At 48.2% G+C, this 13,454-nt stretch overlaps 8 protein-coding genes across 8 annotated transcripts; 4 read left to right on the top strand and 4 right to left on the bottom strand.

Moving 5' to 3' along the window:
- Window positions 1-156: 156 nt before the first annotated feature.
- On the bottom strand, window positions 157-318 carry FOIG_13578 (uncharacterized protein; the record flags this gene model as incomplete). Its single annotated transcript, XM_031214736.1, has 1 exon — window positions 157-318. The coding sequence occupies one exon, from the start codon at window positions 316-318 to the stop codon at window positions 157-159; it is 162 nt and encodes a 53-aa protein (XP_031055533.1).
- A 955-nt stretch (window positions 319-1,273) lies between these two features.
- FOIG_13577 (triacylglycerol lipase) lies at window positions 1,274-2,333 on the bottom strand (the record flags this gene model as incomplete). The annotated part of the gene is made up of 2 exons (XM_031214735.1): window positions 1,274-1,767; window positions 1,820-2,333. The coding sequence occupies 2 exons, from the start codon at window positions 2,331-2,333 to the stop codon at window positions 1,274-1,276; spliced, it is 1,008 nt and encodes a 335-aa protein (XP_031055532.1).
- Window positions 2,334-2,840: 507 nt separating this feature from the next.
- On the top strand, window positions 2,841-4,563 carry FOIG_13576 (uncharacterized protein; the record flags this gene model as incomplete). The annotated part of the gene is made up of 5 exons (XM_031214734.1): window positions 2,841-3,047; window positions 3,099-3,161; window positions 3,208-3,539; window positions 3,588-3,969; window positions 4,022-4,563. The coding sequence occupies exons 1-5, from the start codon at window positions 2,894-2,896 to the stop codon at window positions 4,561-4,563; spliced, it is 1,473 nt and encodes a 490-aa protein (XP_031055531.1). The 5' UTR covers window positions 2,841-2,893.
- A 245-nt stretch (window positions 4,564-4,808) lies between these two features.
- FOIG_13575 (uncharacterized protein) lies at window positions 4,809-5,909 on the top strand (the record flags this gene model as incomplete). The annotated part of the gene is made up of 1 exon (XM_031214733.1): window positions 4,809-5,909. One exon carries the CDS (start codon window positions 4,809-4,811, stop codon window positions 5,907-5,909), a length of 1,101 nt encoding a protein of 366 aa, XP_031055530.1.
- Window positions 5,910-6,126: 217 nt separating this feature from the next.
- FOIG_13574 (uncharacterized protein) lies at window positions 6,127-7,275 on the top strand. Its single transcript, XM_031214732.1, has 2 exons — window positions 6,127-6,572; window positions 6,619-7,275. The coding sequence occupies exons 1-2, from the start codon at window positions 6,277-6,279 to the stop codon at window positions 7,169-7,171; spliced, it is 849 nt and encodes a 282-aa protein (XP_031055529.1). The 5' UTR covers window positions 6,127-6,276; the 3' UTR covers window positions 7,172-7,275.
- A 938-nt stretch (window positions 7,276-8,213) lies between these two features.
- On the bottom strand, window positions 8,214-9,957 carry FOIG_13573 (uncharacterized protein; the record flags this gene model as incomplete). Its single annotated transcript, XM_031214731.1, has 3 exons — window positions 8,214-8,501; window positions 8,582-9,811; window positions 9,862-9,957. 3 exons carry the CDS (start codon window positions 9,955-9,957, stop codon window positions 8,214-8,216), a joined length of 1,614 nt encoding a protein of 537 aa, XP_031055528.1.
- A 692-nt stretch (window positions 9,958-10,649) lies between these two features.
- On the top strand, window positions 10,650-12,382 carry FOIG_13572 (uncharacterized protein; the record flags this gene model as incomplete). The annotated part of the gene is made up of 6 exons (XM_031214730.1): window positions 10,650-10,858; window positions 10,912-11,062; window positions 11,112-11,205; window positions 11,264-11,481; window positions 11,534-12,223; window positions 12,290-12,382. 6 exons carry the CDS (start codon window positions 10,650-10,652, stop codon window positions 12,380-12,382), a joined length of 1,455 nt encoding a protein of 484 aa, XP_031055527.1.
- Window positions 12,383-12,709: 327 nt separating this feature from the next.
- FOIG_13571 (uncharacterized protein) lies at window positions 12,710-13,324 on the bottom strand (the record flags this gene model as incomplete). The annotated part of the gene is made up of 1 exon (XM_031214729.1): window positions 12,710-13,324. The coding sequence occupies exon 1, from the start codon at window positions 13,310-13,312 to the stop codon at window positions 12,710-12,712; it is 603 nt and encodes a 200-aa protein (XP_031055526.1). The 5' UTR covers window positions 13,313-13,324.
- Window positions 13,325-13,454: the final 130 nt, after the last annotated feature.

Here is a 13,454-nt window from a genome sequence, read left to right as displayed (position 1 = left end):
ATGAGAAAGGCACTGGATAGCCGAGAAGCCATTATGCTTATTAGGGCATCTGGACATAGAGACGCGAATAAAAGTTCGAGATTGCCGATGACTCCTACGTTGTTAATGTGGTGTTAATGGATTGAAGTTCACTACTTGAGGACGATCAAGAACATACTATCCATCAGAACCCAAGGCGAGACGAGAAAGGATCATCATCAGGTACACAGACACCTTGGAATAGATGGTCTGTTTCTCAAGGTGGCTGACACCGACCTCAACATCTTCGACCCCTTTCTCTTTGACCTTCTTCGTGTCATGAGGCTGGCCATCCGACATGGTTGGCGGACTAATCTCAAGAGTTGACATTGTAAGTGGTAATCTCCAGGTTGGTAAGAATACGTAAGAGATGCCGTTGGAATAGAGCAGTATTTCATACTACGACATGAAGTTCAAGTGCCAGAGCTTTAAGGATGAGAATAGCAAACCTAATCGCCGAACGAAATTTGCGTGTTGCAGAAATAACTAAAGAGATAAGAGAGGTTCAGACTGAATAAGAAACGAACTTTCAGCTGATGAGATTGGACAAGATAAAGTTGAAGAATGAAAGCATCGAGTTGGAGAACCAGCAAAAGCTCCAACGACAAGGAAAGTCGAGATCTAAGGCATCGACCAGTACTCAAGAAACTAGCCTAGACTTATAGGTTTAATTAAAACTTTATTATTAAGTATAAAAGGAGAGTAGATATCTTAAGGTAATTGACTTTTACGCCTGCCCAAGATAATATATTAAAATAAAAGGTTTTGTTTTTTAAAGTGTCTCTAATATCACATAAATAAGAGCCTGCCCCTCTTTATATCTTGGTTATATGTCACTCTATATATATGGCGCTTTAATACCATCGACAGAGCAATTTCTAAGCGATCAACTTTAGGAACCTTTCTGACAGAGCGACAAGAATTACCTGATTTTAACAATGCCTGCAGCCACCATGGAACCAAACCCAGAGACATCTTATGAGTCAGGCGTACCTGTAATCACCTTTCGGTCTTATTTTATGTTCTTCCTACTTACACTTGGTGGGGCGTTGGTCTATCTCAACATCAGAGAGGACTTCAACCTGGCATTCTTCTTGGGTGCAAGTGCTATATTTCTTAGAGTTGCCGTTATAGGTTCAAGGAGAAGAAAGGGGAAGCAATGATGATTGAGAACCTTGGGCAATTTAATTGACTTGGCTTGCATAGAATCTTATGCCTCTGAGCTTATGATCTTTTATCAAGCATTCTATCCTCGTCACCATTTCTCATACATGGTCTTATACAACGCATCGCAAAACAGCGTAATAGCTCTCGACCCAGCTTCAAGAACTGCATCCATCGCAATGAACGGATGTGGCTGGCCCTTCATAACATTCAGCTCCGCCTTGACACCCGCGTCTTGCAACTTCTTCGCAAACTGCTCACCCTCCGACCTCAATACATCTAGTTCGCCGACCACAAAACAAGCAGGCGGCAGCTTCGAGAAGTCTCCCTTCCAGAAGATCGGACTGGCTTCCGGATGGGACCAGTCTGCCTTGTTGGGGAGATAGTGGTTTCGGTACCAAAGCATTTTGGGAGCTGGGAGAGCCGGAGAGTGCTGGTTTTCTTTCCAGGAGACGTTATTAGTGGTATCGGCGGTGTTGTCCATTACGGGGACGGAGAGGAGTTGAAGGGAGAATTTGAGGGATCCCCGATCAGCTGCTCGTTGACACATGATGGCTGCCAAGTTTGCGCCAGCAGAAGAACCGCCTGTATCATCCAGTTAGCACAAGCAGCCGTGCCCCAATCGAGTCATTCTCACCTGTCGCCAGCTTTGACGTGTCCAGTCCGAGAGTCTCTTTACCCTCGTCCATCACCCAAAGAACAGCCTCCCACGAATCATGCACCGCCGCAGGGAATGGGTTCTCAGGTGCCAACCTATAATCAACAGCCACGACGACACATTTCCCTCTTGCACACAGATGCGACGCAATAACATTCTCGGTATCTATTGTACCGAGAACCCAACCGCCACCGTGGTAGTAGATACACACAGGCCATCCATTCTCAGGCTTATCGCCAATTGGAGTGAAGCATCGAACCTTGACATCAGGTCCTTCGCTTTCTTTACGTTTGATGGCATAGTCGATTGTACTTGCGACTGGCTGAAGAGGACCACTGCCGGGAATGAGAATGCCACTGCTTCGGGATGCTTCTACCGGTTGGAGATGAACTTGCTGCTTGTCGATGATGTGCTTGTTATAGAATGCTGCATATTCAGGGTCGATTCTGTCGAGGACTGACTCGTGCAGGGGATAAGGTGGTTGATTGCTCATGTCGCAAAAGTGTGTCTGAACCTAGAGAATAATTTGCCGTTGAATCGATGATCTGAAAATACGCCTATGGCTGTTGTGAGTGACGATGGTGTCTTTAAGCTTCGGAGGTTTATTTCGCGCCGGCACTTTTGCGCGGGTTTCCGAAATCGGGCATCCGGTGGAACCTCTACAGTCCTCGGCGGTTGGCTTGCACTGGGTCGGATCGTCGCTCTACGTTACATGGAGGGAGCACCAACCTCTTGTGAGATGGTAACCTACGCTTATGCTGGTAACACTGTGTTTCGAGTCAGCTGCGATGATGATTGCAGGGTATTGCTATCTTGATAGGTGCTTTGAACATGTAACCTCCGAATCTAAGCCCTTGCAACCTGTATCTTGTCTCCCCCGCATATCCCATCTGATGTCCGGGTGAGATAACGGTCCAGATACATACAGAAGATCTTGTGAATCATACAAAACTGTCAACTACCCTTCCTTTTCCTTCGCACTAGATTTATCTGCCACATTTGCAAACAAGTCGCAGCCAAGTTGGGTCGCTAATTCTCAGACAATTCGTTGCCATGGACACCAAAGACCACAAAGAGGATGGCATCATCGACGACACCTACGCCGAAGGCACTGGTGAGGAGACAGTTCTCGAAGTCGACCATATCGCCGAGCGTCAACTCTGTCGCAAGTTCGACGTTCGGCTGATGCCCGTTCTGGCCATCATGTGTAAGACAACACGCCTCTACACTGTTCACCAACTCGTCTGATCATCTATAGACCTCTTCAACGCTCTAGACAAAGGCAACCTGGGCAATGCACAAACCGTTGGTCTCAGCGACGGTAAGTCAACAAGCTCCCTATCATCTCACAAGCTGACACGCGACAGATCTCAACTTCAAGCCAAACCAGTATAATCTCCTCGTATCAATCTTCTTCGTGCCCTACGTCATATTCGCTCCTCCGACTGCCATACTCGGAAAGAAATACGGTCCTGCGCGAGTCCTCCCAATTCTCATGTTTACTTTTGGATCGATGACTTTGCTGGCTGCTTGCACTCAGAACTTTGGTGGCATGTTTGCCCTGCGATTCTTTCTTGGCATGGCGGAATCTGGCTTCTTTCCACTGGTCATTTATTATTTGACTACATTTTATCGAAGAGGTGAACTTGCGCGTCGTCTTGCGGTATTCTACGCTGCGTCAAATATCGCCAACGCTTTTGTATGTTTCCTTTGCTCTAAATATGAGGCCTTCGGCTAATGACAACAGAGCGGCCTTCTATCCTTCGGCGTCTTCCAAATCGACTCCAAAATCTTCGTCTGGCGATATCTCTTCATCATCGAGGGCTCAGCGTCAGTGCTCTTCTCCATCTTTGCATTCTGGTACCTCCCTCGCAGCGCAGCGCAAGCCAAGTTTCTCGGCGAAGAAGAAAAAGCGCTGGCTTTTCATCGCATGCAAGTCGACTCTTCGTCTGTTGTGCAGGAAAAGTTCAACTTCAAGGATTCGATCAAGATCTTTACGTATCCGACGACGTATTGCTTTTTGTTAATTGAGATTTGTCTTGGTGTACCGATTCAATCGGTTGCACTGTTCATGCCTCAGATTATCCAGCGATTGGGATATGGACCTGTCAAGACGAATCTTTACACTGGTAAGTGATTAATGAATTGAACGTATAGGATTCTACTGATACAATATACTAGTCGCACCAAATGTCGGTGGTGCTGTGATGCTCCTCATTCTGGCCTTTAGCTCGGATTTTCTACGCATTCGCTTCCCGTTCATCATGCTCGGATTCGCCCTCACGTTCATCGGCTTCATCATCTACGCCGCCATCTCCGACGTCCAAGCTCAATTACAATTAGCATACTATGCATGCTTCATGATGGTCTGGGGAACATCTGCCCCATCAGTCCTCTTGTCAACATGGTACAATAATAATATAGCCCACGAGGGCCGTCGCGTAGTCCTCACGTCAGTCGGTGTCCCCCTCGCCAATCTCATGGGTCTCGTATCAAGCAACATCTTCCGCGAGAACGAGAAGCCCAAGTACCCCACAGCTCTTATCACGACTGCTTGTTTCGGTGCATGTGGATGCCTCATTGCGGGTCTGCTTGGTGGGTATATGGTGTTTGATAACATGCGGAGGAATCGTAGAGCGGGGAGGAAGACTACGGCTGCTGATGTACCGACGAAGCGTCTGCGCGACGGGCCAGCGGTTCCCGAGTTTCGCTGGTTTCTGTGAGGGAGATGGTGCTGTAAGGGGGGAAGATCAGCACCCCGCAGCGGGTTTGGGAGAAGCGGGGAAAATAACGCACTGTGTTGTGTCTGCATTGTACTACGTTACCTTGAACTGACGATCCTGGTCTTGGAGATAACGATAAACAGAGGAGACCAGAATTGGAGCCGAGAGATATCCCAAGTGTTACACCAGTTATCAGTATTCTTTGTCCGTCTGTCCGTATCATTTCGATCATCATCACCGCCATCATGTACTCTCCCAAAGTAGGCGACAGCATCGACTCGCTCGACACCCCCTCCATGATCGTCGACCTTGACGTTATGGAGGCCAACATCAAGAAACTCATGGACCGGCTGCTTCCAACTGGGCGCAATATTCGACCCCATCTCAAGACGAGCAAGAGCGCTATCGTTGCAAAGAAGCTCGTCGCTGCTGGTGCAAAGGGCGGTTGCGTCGCGAAGCTGAGTGAGGCCGAGGCAATTGCTGCTGCTGGGTTCACAGACCTTCTCATCACTTGTGAGATTGTCGGGCCGGCCAAAGTCAAGAGGCTGGTGGAGCTGTTCAAAAAGCATCGAGAGATCAGGATTGTGGTGGATGACGAGAGAGCTGCGACGGCTATCAACGACGCGCTGGAAAAGTCAGGAACTGAGGACCCCATCTCGGTGTTGATAGACTTGGATGTCGGGCTACATCGCACAGGAACTCAGCCAGAGGGAGCTCTTCCTCTGGCGAAGCATATCAGCACTCTGAAGCAAATGCGACTCATTGGAGTTCAGGGCTACGAGGGTCACCTGCAACATCTTCCCGACTTTGAAGACCGTAAGAAACAGTGCCTGGAATCAATGAAGATCCTCACAGATACTGCCCAAGCGCTGAAGAATGAAGGCTTCAACATTGATGTAGTCACAACAGGGGGAACAGGCACTGCTGACTTTTGTGCAACTGTGCCTGGCGTGACAGAACTCCAGCCCGGGTCTTTCATCTTCATGGACACCGACTATCGAAACGCCATTGGAACATACTACTCTCACAGTCTATCCTTTCTCGCAACTATAGTTAGCAAGCAAGGAGAGCGACAGGTCACGATCGACACTGGCCTCAAGTCTTTGACGACCGATAGTGGTCTGGCTGAGTGCAAGGATCAAAGATATAGCTATTTCCAACTGGGCGATGAGCATGGAGCGTTGACTTGGGAGGAGGGTACGCCAGCGCTTGACGTTGGTGATAGAGTTGAGATGATTCCAAGTCACATTGACCCAACTGTCAATCTTCACGACTTTTACTATGCGTACAGGAATGGGGTTATTGAGGAGATTTGGCCGGTTGACTCTAGAGGAAAGGTCCAATAGGACAATTAGCCAAAGACTCGACTAATAAATGTGATATCGCAGAATTGCCTCTCATGGTTGTATGAAAGAAATGACCAGTGGTCGACATATAAATAACGACCAAATTTTATAATTACCCGAAGTTCACCAACTAATTCTCTTTTTAACCGCCCAACAAGGGTACCATTTATTGAGCGATGTTGGTTGTGACCTGGCTCGCATCTCACCCAATAATCACCCCTGTCCAACGACGCCTTCTTGGCTCGAAGGATCAGGTGTAATTTCATTTTCGTAGCAAAAGGGGCGTCGCCAAATTCTTTCAACCTCTGTCATCCCCACTCGAGCCGATCACGTATTTGCGCGTGGATAATACTCGCCATCAGCAACCATGACAACACAGGCTCCGGATCTCACAACAACCTTCACGCCCGCCAAGTCATGCTTTCAGTACTACAAGTATAGATATACAGGCGATGAACTTACATGTCTAGAAGGCGGCACCGGTGCGCCCAGCGCGTGCACCTACATGCAGTTGGGTCCCTCCGGGAGCGACGCCGACTGCTTCCCCAGCAGCTTAGAACTCGGTTCAACCTTTTACTACTCCCCCGGTATATGTCCCAGTGGATTCGAAGTTGCATGTAGTTCGACAGTCGGCGGCGAGACGAGAGCGACATGTTGTCCAAGGTACGAAGCCCATGGCTGTTGACGGGTCATGCTGACGGCGATGCAGTTCATTTAGTTGTCAAACAGAGACAGGCTGGCCTTGGTACAGCACTGATCTTTGCACCATCGCGATCCCACGTACGGTTGAGGTGATAGTTTCCGAATCAGTTGTTGGAGGAGATTGGAAAAGGACTACTGTTAGCGGAGCTGCAGCTAATGCTATTGGTATTCCTATCCGATGGCATTCCTCCGATTTCGCGTCCACCACGACTGGAGCCAGGACTTCTGCAACGGGCAGCGCAACTGAAACGATATCTTCCTCGACCGGCACTTCTTCGAGTGATTCTTCGTCGGATAATGGGGGATTGAGCACTGGAGCAAAGGCAGGCATTGGGATTGGCGTTGGAATTGCAGCTCTGGCTGGATTTGCTGGATTAGGCTGGTTTGTGCTTCGAGCAAGGAGGGCTAAGCAGGCAAATACCACCGCTGCAGCTGGGGGAGAAGAGGCCAAGGAATTTCAGATGCAGCAGCAACAGCACCCATGGGAGCTTGATAGTCACGAGACTATGTCCCCGGCGGAGCTGCCATCGGATAGTGTAAGTCATGTTAGGTATAAATAAAACACGTAGTGCTGGGCAAATTAAAGAGTTAAAGGATATAATATTTATCAGAGTACTTTCATGTTATCAAGAGAATTGTAAGGGTAATAATGCCAAGGGCGAAGATCCAATACCGGCAGAAAACGCTGCGATGAAGATTCTCCAACCGAGAGAAGCCTCCGACCTGAAGCTTGTGCATTGCTCGAGTGCTAAACTTGGGCTTAGTGGATTAAAATGGACTGGTGTAGAAAGGCTTGGAACAGGCGGTTGTCTGACACTGATGTCCATGTTTCCCAGTCACATCAATTGACCTGGTCCGTGCAGTCAAGCGCCTACAAGCTATCCGAAATTCCGGGCGCTTGCGCAGCGAAGCTAATTGGATATTCAATCCCAGTAGTTTGGTTCCATAGCATTTCACCTAAGTATTCTGTCAATTGTCACCTGACAAAGATCCAAAATGTCACATTGACCGCAGATTTAAAGCGCCCGCACATTGCTGAACTTAGATTCCATGATAGGTTGCCAACGTGCTGTCACGACAGGCTGACCAACAGCATAAAATTTGGTAGGTTATGTCACGCAAGGTGGGGCAATGAGCAACCAACAGCCTCAACAGACTTCATGAACTGACCGTGCCTAGTACGACCGGGAATGTTTCTTTTATGTGCAGAAGTTATTAATATGGTTGTCATGCAATGGCAACCGCGGACGTAACCTGGACAGGAGTCGTGACGAATATTGGACTTGATGAGCTTACGGAGGCGCCGATAAATCACAAGCCAGGAACTGCAGAAGGAATCGAGGCATAGGGCAAGTTTATTTCTGCAAGCGACTGTTGCGCTATTTAAGACGAAATATGGTCAAGGTTCCACCAAAAACAAGTGACATGACTGTTACTTGGACTAACATAACAGACAATACATCTTCCGCCAGCGACGCATCGGCCGGAGAAGACAACGCGGAAGGCAGCTCTATAGATTCGGGCAGGCTATCGACTGGAGCCATAGCATGTATTGCCATTGTGGTCCGAGATGCTCAGAGTGCACTCCACAACGCGAAAGGTTTAATGTCGTTGAGCCTCCCAGTCATACTCCCATACTTTGACACCGTCTACAACTAGGTCATAATGAACAAGCAGCCTGCCTGTTTGTGTGGTGTCAAATGTGACTTTTCCGAATTTTGAAGAGCCCCAAGGATATGAGTAAATTGATACATCAGTCTCCTCAATCTCCTTGTGGAACCTGTCGAACGGTTCGTAGAACTGGTTCAACGGCGACGTGGAGAACTCAATAACTGGTTTGTCGCCTTTGGCCTTTGCCGGGAATTTTGTGGTAGCATGTTCATGACGATCCTAGGATGTGTTAGCTTGACCTTTTAATGCGTGACAAAGCATCTTATAGACTGCATCAAAGGCAACAGAAGGAAACTCACACCACTGAGAATAACAGCGCCACCATTCTGCTTCATGGTATCCAGGATTGAATCCCGCTCCCATAGAAACCCTGACCAACTGTCTGCTGAGTCTGGGCCCCTCCAATTCCTCGTAAAAGGCACGCTGCTGACTACCACTTTCCAATCAGACTCTGATGTGAGCCACTTTTGTAACGCAGCAAGCTGTAATGCACCAAGCATTGTTTTCTCTGGCCCATCAGCCATCGAATTATCTGATCGATATCGCCTGGTATTCAAGACAAAGAATGCTACACCTTGATATCGAAAGGTGTAATATGTCTTATCGGCACCATACTCTGATGGCGGGTTTGCGTTTCCATGGTAGTTCCAGAATGGTTGCATGGCCGTCTCGTAAAGCCCCGTGTTATTCCCTGCCCAGTCATTTATAATTTCATGATCATCATAAACATGTATCCAAGGGGTTGCACGAAGTTGAGACGACCACGAAGGGGAGGCATATACCTGGCGATATGCCGCCGAGTATGCGTTAGCATCCCAGCCGAGCGGGATTGGGAGATCGATGTAGATGAAGTCACCCAAAAATAGTACCATATCCACTGGGCTCTCAGAAAGGTATTTTCTTAAATGTTCAAGTCCAGTAATTCGAAGGCCATGGTCCGAGGGGTTGTATGGGTAGAATGGCTTAATGCAGCTGGAAGAAACAAGACTCCAACGCTTCAAGTCGCTGCCAGGTTGCGACATGGTTCGAAACGACCCCGTATGGCTTGCATTGGTTGAATATGCGTAAGGAGTGTTTGGCTTGAGACCTTCTATCAAGACTGTCCCAACATAATCCGAATGTGCACTCAACAAGACGGACTTGAGTATTTCGGTCTCTGCTTGCTCTTCAGAGCCTGAAGCGACTGTGATCTGAACATAATCAGAGATAGGAGCCCTCAATACAATCCGAGCCGTCGAGTGATCCACATAGCCGACCCGAGAGAAGGACAGTTCGGCACTTTGATGTAGCAGATGGCCCCTGAAAAGAAAGTCGAGAACAGCAACAAGACAGGCCAAGTTGATGAGGAAGCCGCCTGCCGTGAAGAGGGGCCTGTCGTTATCAATAACAGACAGCACTGGGGCGGAAACTAGGCGTCTTTTAAGCCGAAGCTTACTGTACTTGAGCAGAGCTAGCTCTGCGCTAAATGCAAGCAGAAATATGGCAAAACTCGCATAGATACGATCTAGATATCGTTTTCCTATAGGATGCTGATATATGTCAGCCAGTTATCATCGGCCATCGCGGTGAACGAACTTACAAACCGGACAAACAGAACAGAAGTATAGCGCAACGTAAGTGACGCAGCTGTGATTACAGCGTCAAGTACATTCAGTACCAATGATGCATCATCCATGATTGCACTTTTCGACTGTCTTGGTTCTCGCTGTCTCCCTCTCTTCAAGGAGGAAGAGATTGGTTAAACATGAATGCCTTATCACACAAGGTTCCATCTGTTATTTATCTCGCTATCCACCTAGAGGTCCAGGATCCTGATTCAGAAGGATGATACTATCTTATAGTAAAGTGGACCCCGAAATCTCTGGTTACATCAAAATTGAATTTAATCACAGTCAACCTAAGGTGTTGCCCTTTAGATAAGCTTACCTAGCCCACGTGCGATCAACGATCCACTTTATACGGAACCCAACTACCGGGCCAAGATATCTACACGGCGCCACTAACGGCTTGAGGCTCCATTATCGCCGGCACGTAAGACCCGATTGTTTGGGTTGGCCGAAGCCACGTGCTTGGTGACTGTGTCCAAGTCGTTGACGCATGGCATTCTTCCTAGTAATGTCGGAGAACTTTGGGTATGATTTTATCCACTCGTGTAAGACCATGGATCCTTTGACAGGATTTGGCTCTGGGCCATTCAGCGGGGAATGCAATGCCGCCGATGAACTCCCAGATGTCTAGGAACCACGTTGCATTAAAGACGATTGAAAGTTTATATAAGACCTAGATACTGCCTTCTTGATAAATTCCGCAGTGAATCAACACCACCAACATTCTTACCCCTGCTGCTGCAGGGTTTGAGGTACAGCCATGGCGGAAAACATCAGCAAGAACGAGATGCCCGCAGACAAGACCCTCGCAGTATCGTCAGATGAAAGCATCTCTGCTGAGACAGAGACCAATGAATCTGTCAAGCGTACGCCTGGTCAACTCGACGTCTTGGTTCAGGGAGTCGCTCTCTTCTCTGATGGCTACAACATCCAGATCATTGGATACATGAACACTGTTCTAGCCAAGTTGTACGTTATAATCCTTCCTTTACCCAATGCTTCTAGCTGTTAATTCCCAGTAGATACCCAAAGCAGATGACGGCCGAAGTCAAGACCAGGTTATCCAACTCTATCCTTATTGGTGACATCTTCGGCATGCTCCTCTTTGGCCTCTGTATCGACCGGTTCGGTCGACGTGTTGGGATCTACCTGACAACTTTATTCCTGGTTCTGGTACGTATCTCTGGTTCTGCCATGAGACACGGTTTAACTAACAGTACAGGGTATCGTCATCGCCACAGCAGCACATGGTGTTACTGTGGAGGGTATGTTTTGGATGATGGTGATCGGTCGCGGTGTTGCTGGTGTTGGAGCAGGTATGTCTCTTGGAACATTATGTGGCATCAAGCATGTGATGAGTTGTTGACTGTTTAGGTGGTGAGTATACCGTGTGTACTTCGCAAGCCGTGGAGTGCGCCGATAGTACCGAGGCTATGCGAAAGCGACGTGGCATGCTTGTTGCTGTCGCGACAAATGCCGCTATCATCTCCGGTTTCGTAGCCTCAAGTATTGTGTCTCTCATTGTCATTGCAGCATACAAGGGTGTTCCCCATGATGGTATCTGGCGCATCTGTTTTGGCATTGGCATCATTGTAAGTCTTCTTCTCCTGCATCAACTGGTACCTCTGGGCTCACTTATATAAGCTTCCACTTGGCATCTTCTTCTTCCGCCTTCGCTTGATGGATTCCACTCAGTATAAGAAGCATGCCATTCAGCACAAGATACCATACAAGCTTGCCATCAAGTATTACTGGAAACCACTTCTTGGGTGCTGCTCTGCCTGGTTCCTCTACGATGCCGTCGTCTACCCTTTCAACCTTTTGGCACCAACTCTAGTCGCGGGCTTCTCGAATAACCAGACGATGCAGGAGTCCATTGGCTGGTCAGCACTTATCAACTTCTTCGCACTTCCTGGTGCTTTCATCGGAGCCATGCTCATGGATCGCATTGGCCGACGTCAAACTTATGCTTTGGGCTGGTCTATAGTCTGCGTGTTTGGCTTCGTCATTGGAGGCACAATGTACCCTCTCAACAGCCCCTCAGCCTTCCCAGCCTTTGTTACGCTCTATGGACTCTTCCAAACCTTTCTGTCGGTAGGTCCTGGAGATTGTAACTTCCTAGTCAGCAGCGAAAGCTTTCCTACTCCGCTCAGAGGCCACTTTCTCGGGTTTGCTGCAGCGATCGGCAAGGTTGGTGCTGCGGTCGGTACCCAGGCGTTGAGTAAGTGCCTTGTCAGCTTTGACGATAAGCTCAAGGGTCAGCAAGTTGTCTTTCTCATCGGCAGTGCTATTTCGGTAGTTGGAGTCTTCTGCGTTTGGTTCTTGATCCCAAATGTAGGTTGTTTCCTCAGACCCCTCAATCAACACTTGTATCTTCAACTGGTATTGACATATTTTCAGCACCCCAAGACGCTCGAAGAGGAGGACGTCCGTTTCAAAGCTTATCTGGAGGAGAATGGCTATGACACCAGCCAAATGGGACTAAAAGGGTAAGCTCAATGAAGATACAATGGTGTTCTTAGATGGCGATGCAGTCTCTAGCAAAACCACGATAGGGAACAGCGAATTGAGCTGCAGGCCAGGACCTTAACAGACTCAACACGGCTTCACATCTTCTGTAAATGTATGGAAGCTACCATATGCTATTAAAGGTTTAGAGAAGCAATTTGGGTCAATTAAAAGCTAGCCCTGTATCTCAGTAACAAAACGAAGGATCCGTAATCTTGTTGGGGACCTTAATCGGCCTCCAGACATCAAGATTACCGCTCATTAATGACAAGCTATAACAACCGGGTGTTGACCTTACTGCAAGATTACAAGCTATCGGGATCCCTCAATCACACGATACTCGCAATCAGCAGGCCCTTCCCCGTTGACATTGACCATGTCTTGAGGGCACGCGCTCATGACGACAACAAGATCGGCCTCAGCTCTCAGAATGACATATTGACCCTTGTCGCTGGTGGGAGCACGAATATCAATTCCACCATGATGATCCACAGCCACATTCATAAACAAGTTTAGCGGATCGGGGACCCAATCGTCTCTGACCTTGATCTCGGGAAACTCTCTGAGTGCTTTGTGCATGTTATCGTGGCAACTATCATGATACCCCATAGCACCCAATTGGCGATAGCGCTCAGCATCGCAAGCGGGGAAGAGCAAGTCGTGGATACCTGGGGTCGTGTCATCGACAAGAGTCATGATGGGCTTGCGGCGAGAACTGTATAGGTTGTTTCCCTTGCGCAAGGAAATGCTTGAAAGCATCGCTCGAGTGTGGCTGGTCGAGAGGTGGTCATGACTATCCTTTGGGTTGAAAGCCCATAAGTCGATCACTTGTTTTCCGTGTGTATTGATGACTTGAAGGCTCTGGCCCTGCTCTAGCGGGATAGTTACACCTTGTCGGGCGGGAAGTTGGGGCATGCTGACAGGGTAGACTCAGGGGATAAACAAGTAAGATTGAAGATAGGGAGAATCAAACTAAGTATGTTTGCGAAGAGTTTATATCATGGCTTGTAAGCTTAAATCGTATTCCCATTTGACAGTGAACTGAGTGCACGCTTCT

This window comes from Fusarium odoratissimum (assembly GCF_000260195.1).
Source record: "Fusarium odoratissimum NRRL 54006 unplaced genomic scaffold supercont1.34, whole genome shotgun sequence".
NCBI lineage: Eukaryota > Fungi > Ascomycota > Sordariomycetes > Hypocreales > Nectriaceae > Fusarium > Fusarium odoratissimum.
Note: the sequence above shows the minus strand (reverse complement) of the source record. Positions and strands in the feature narration are given on the sequence as shown.

What these genes read in the sequence shown, in the direction of transcription:
- FOIG_13574 (XM_031214732.1), top strand. Translation starts at nt 6,277, where the DNA reads ATGACAACACAGGCTCCGGATCTCACAACAACCTTCACGCCCGCCAAG. An exon ending in AGAGCGACATGTTGTCCAAG is followed by an intron (nt 6,573 to 6,618) that starts GTACGAAGCCCA and finishes ACGGCGATGCAG; the next exon opens with TTCATTTAGTTGTCAAACAG.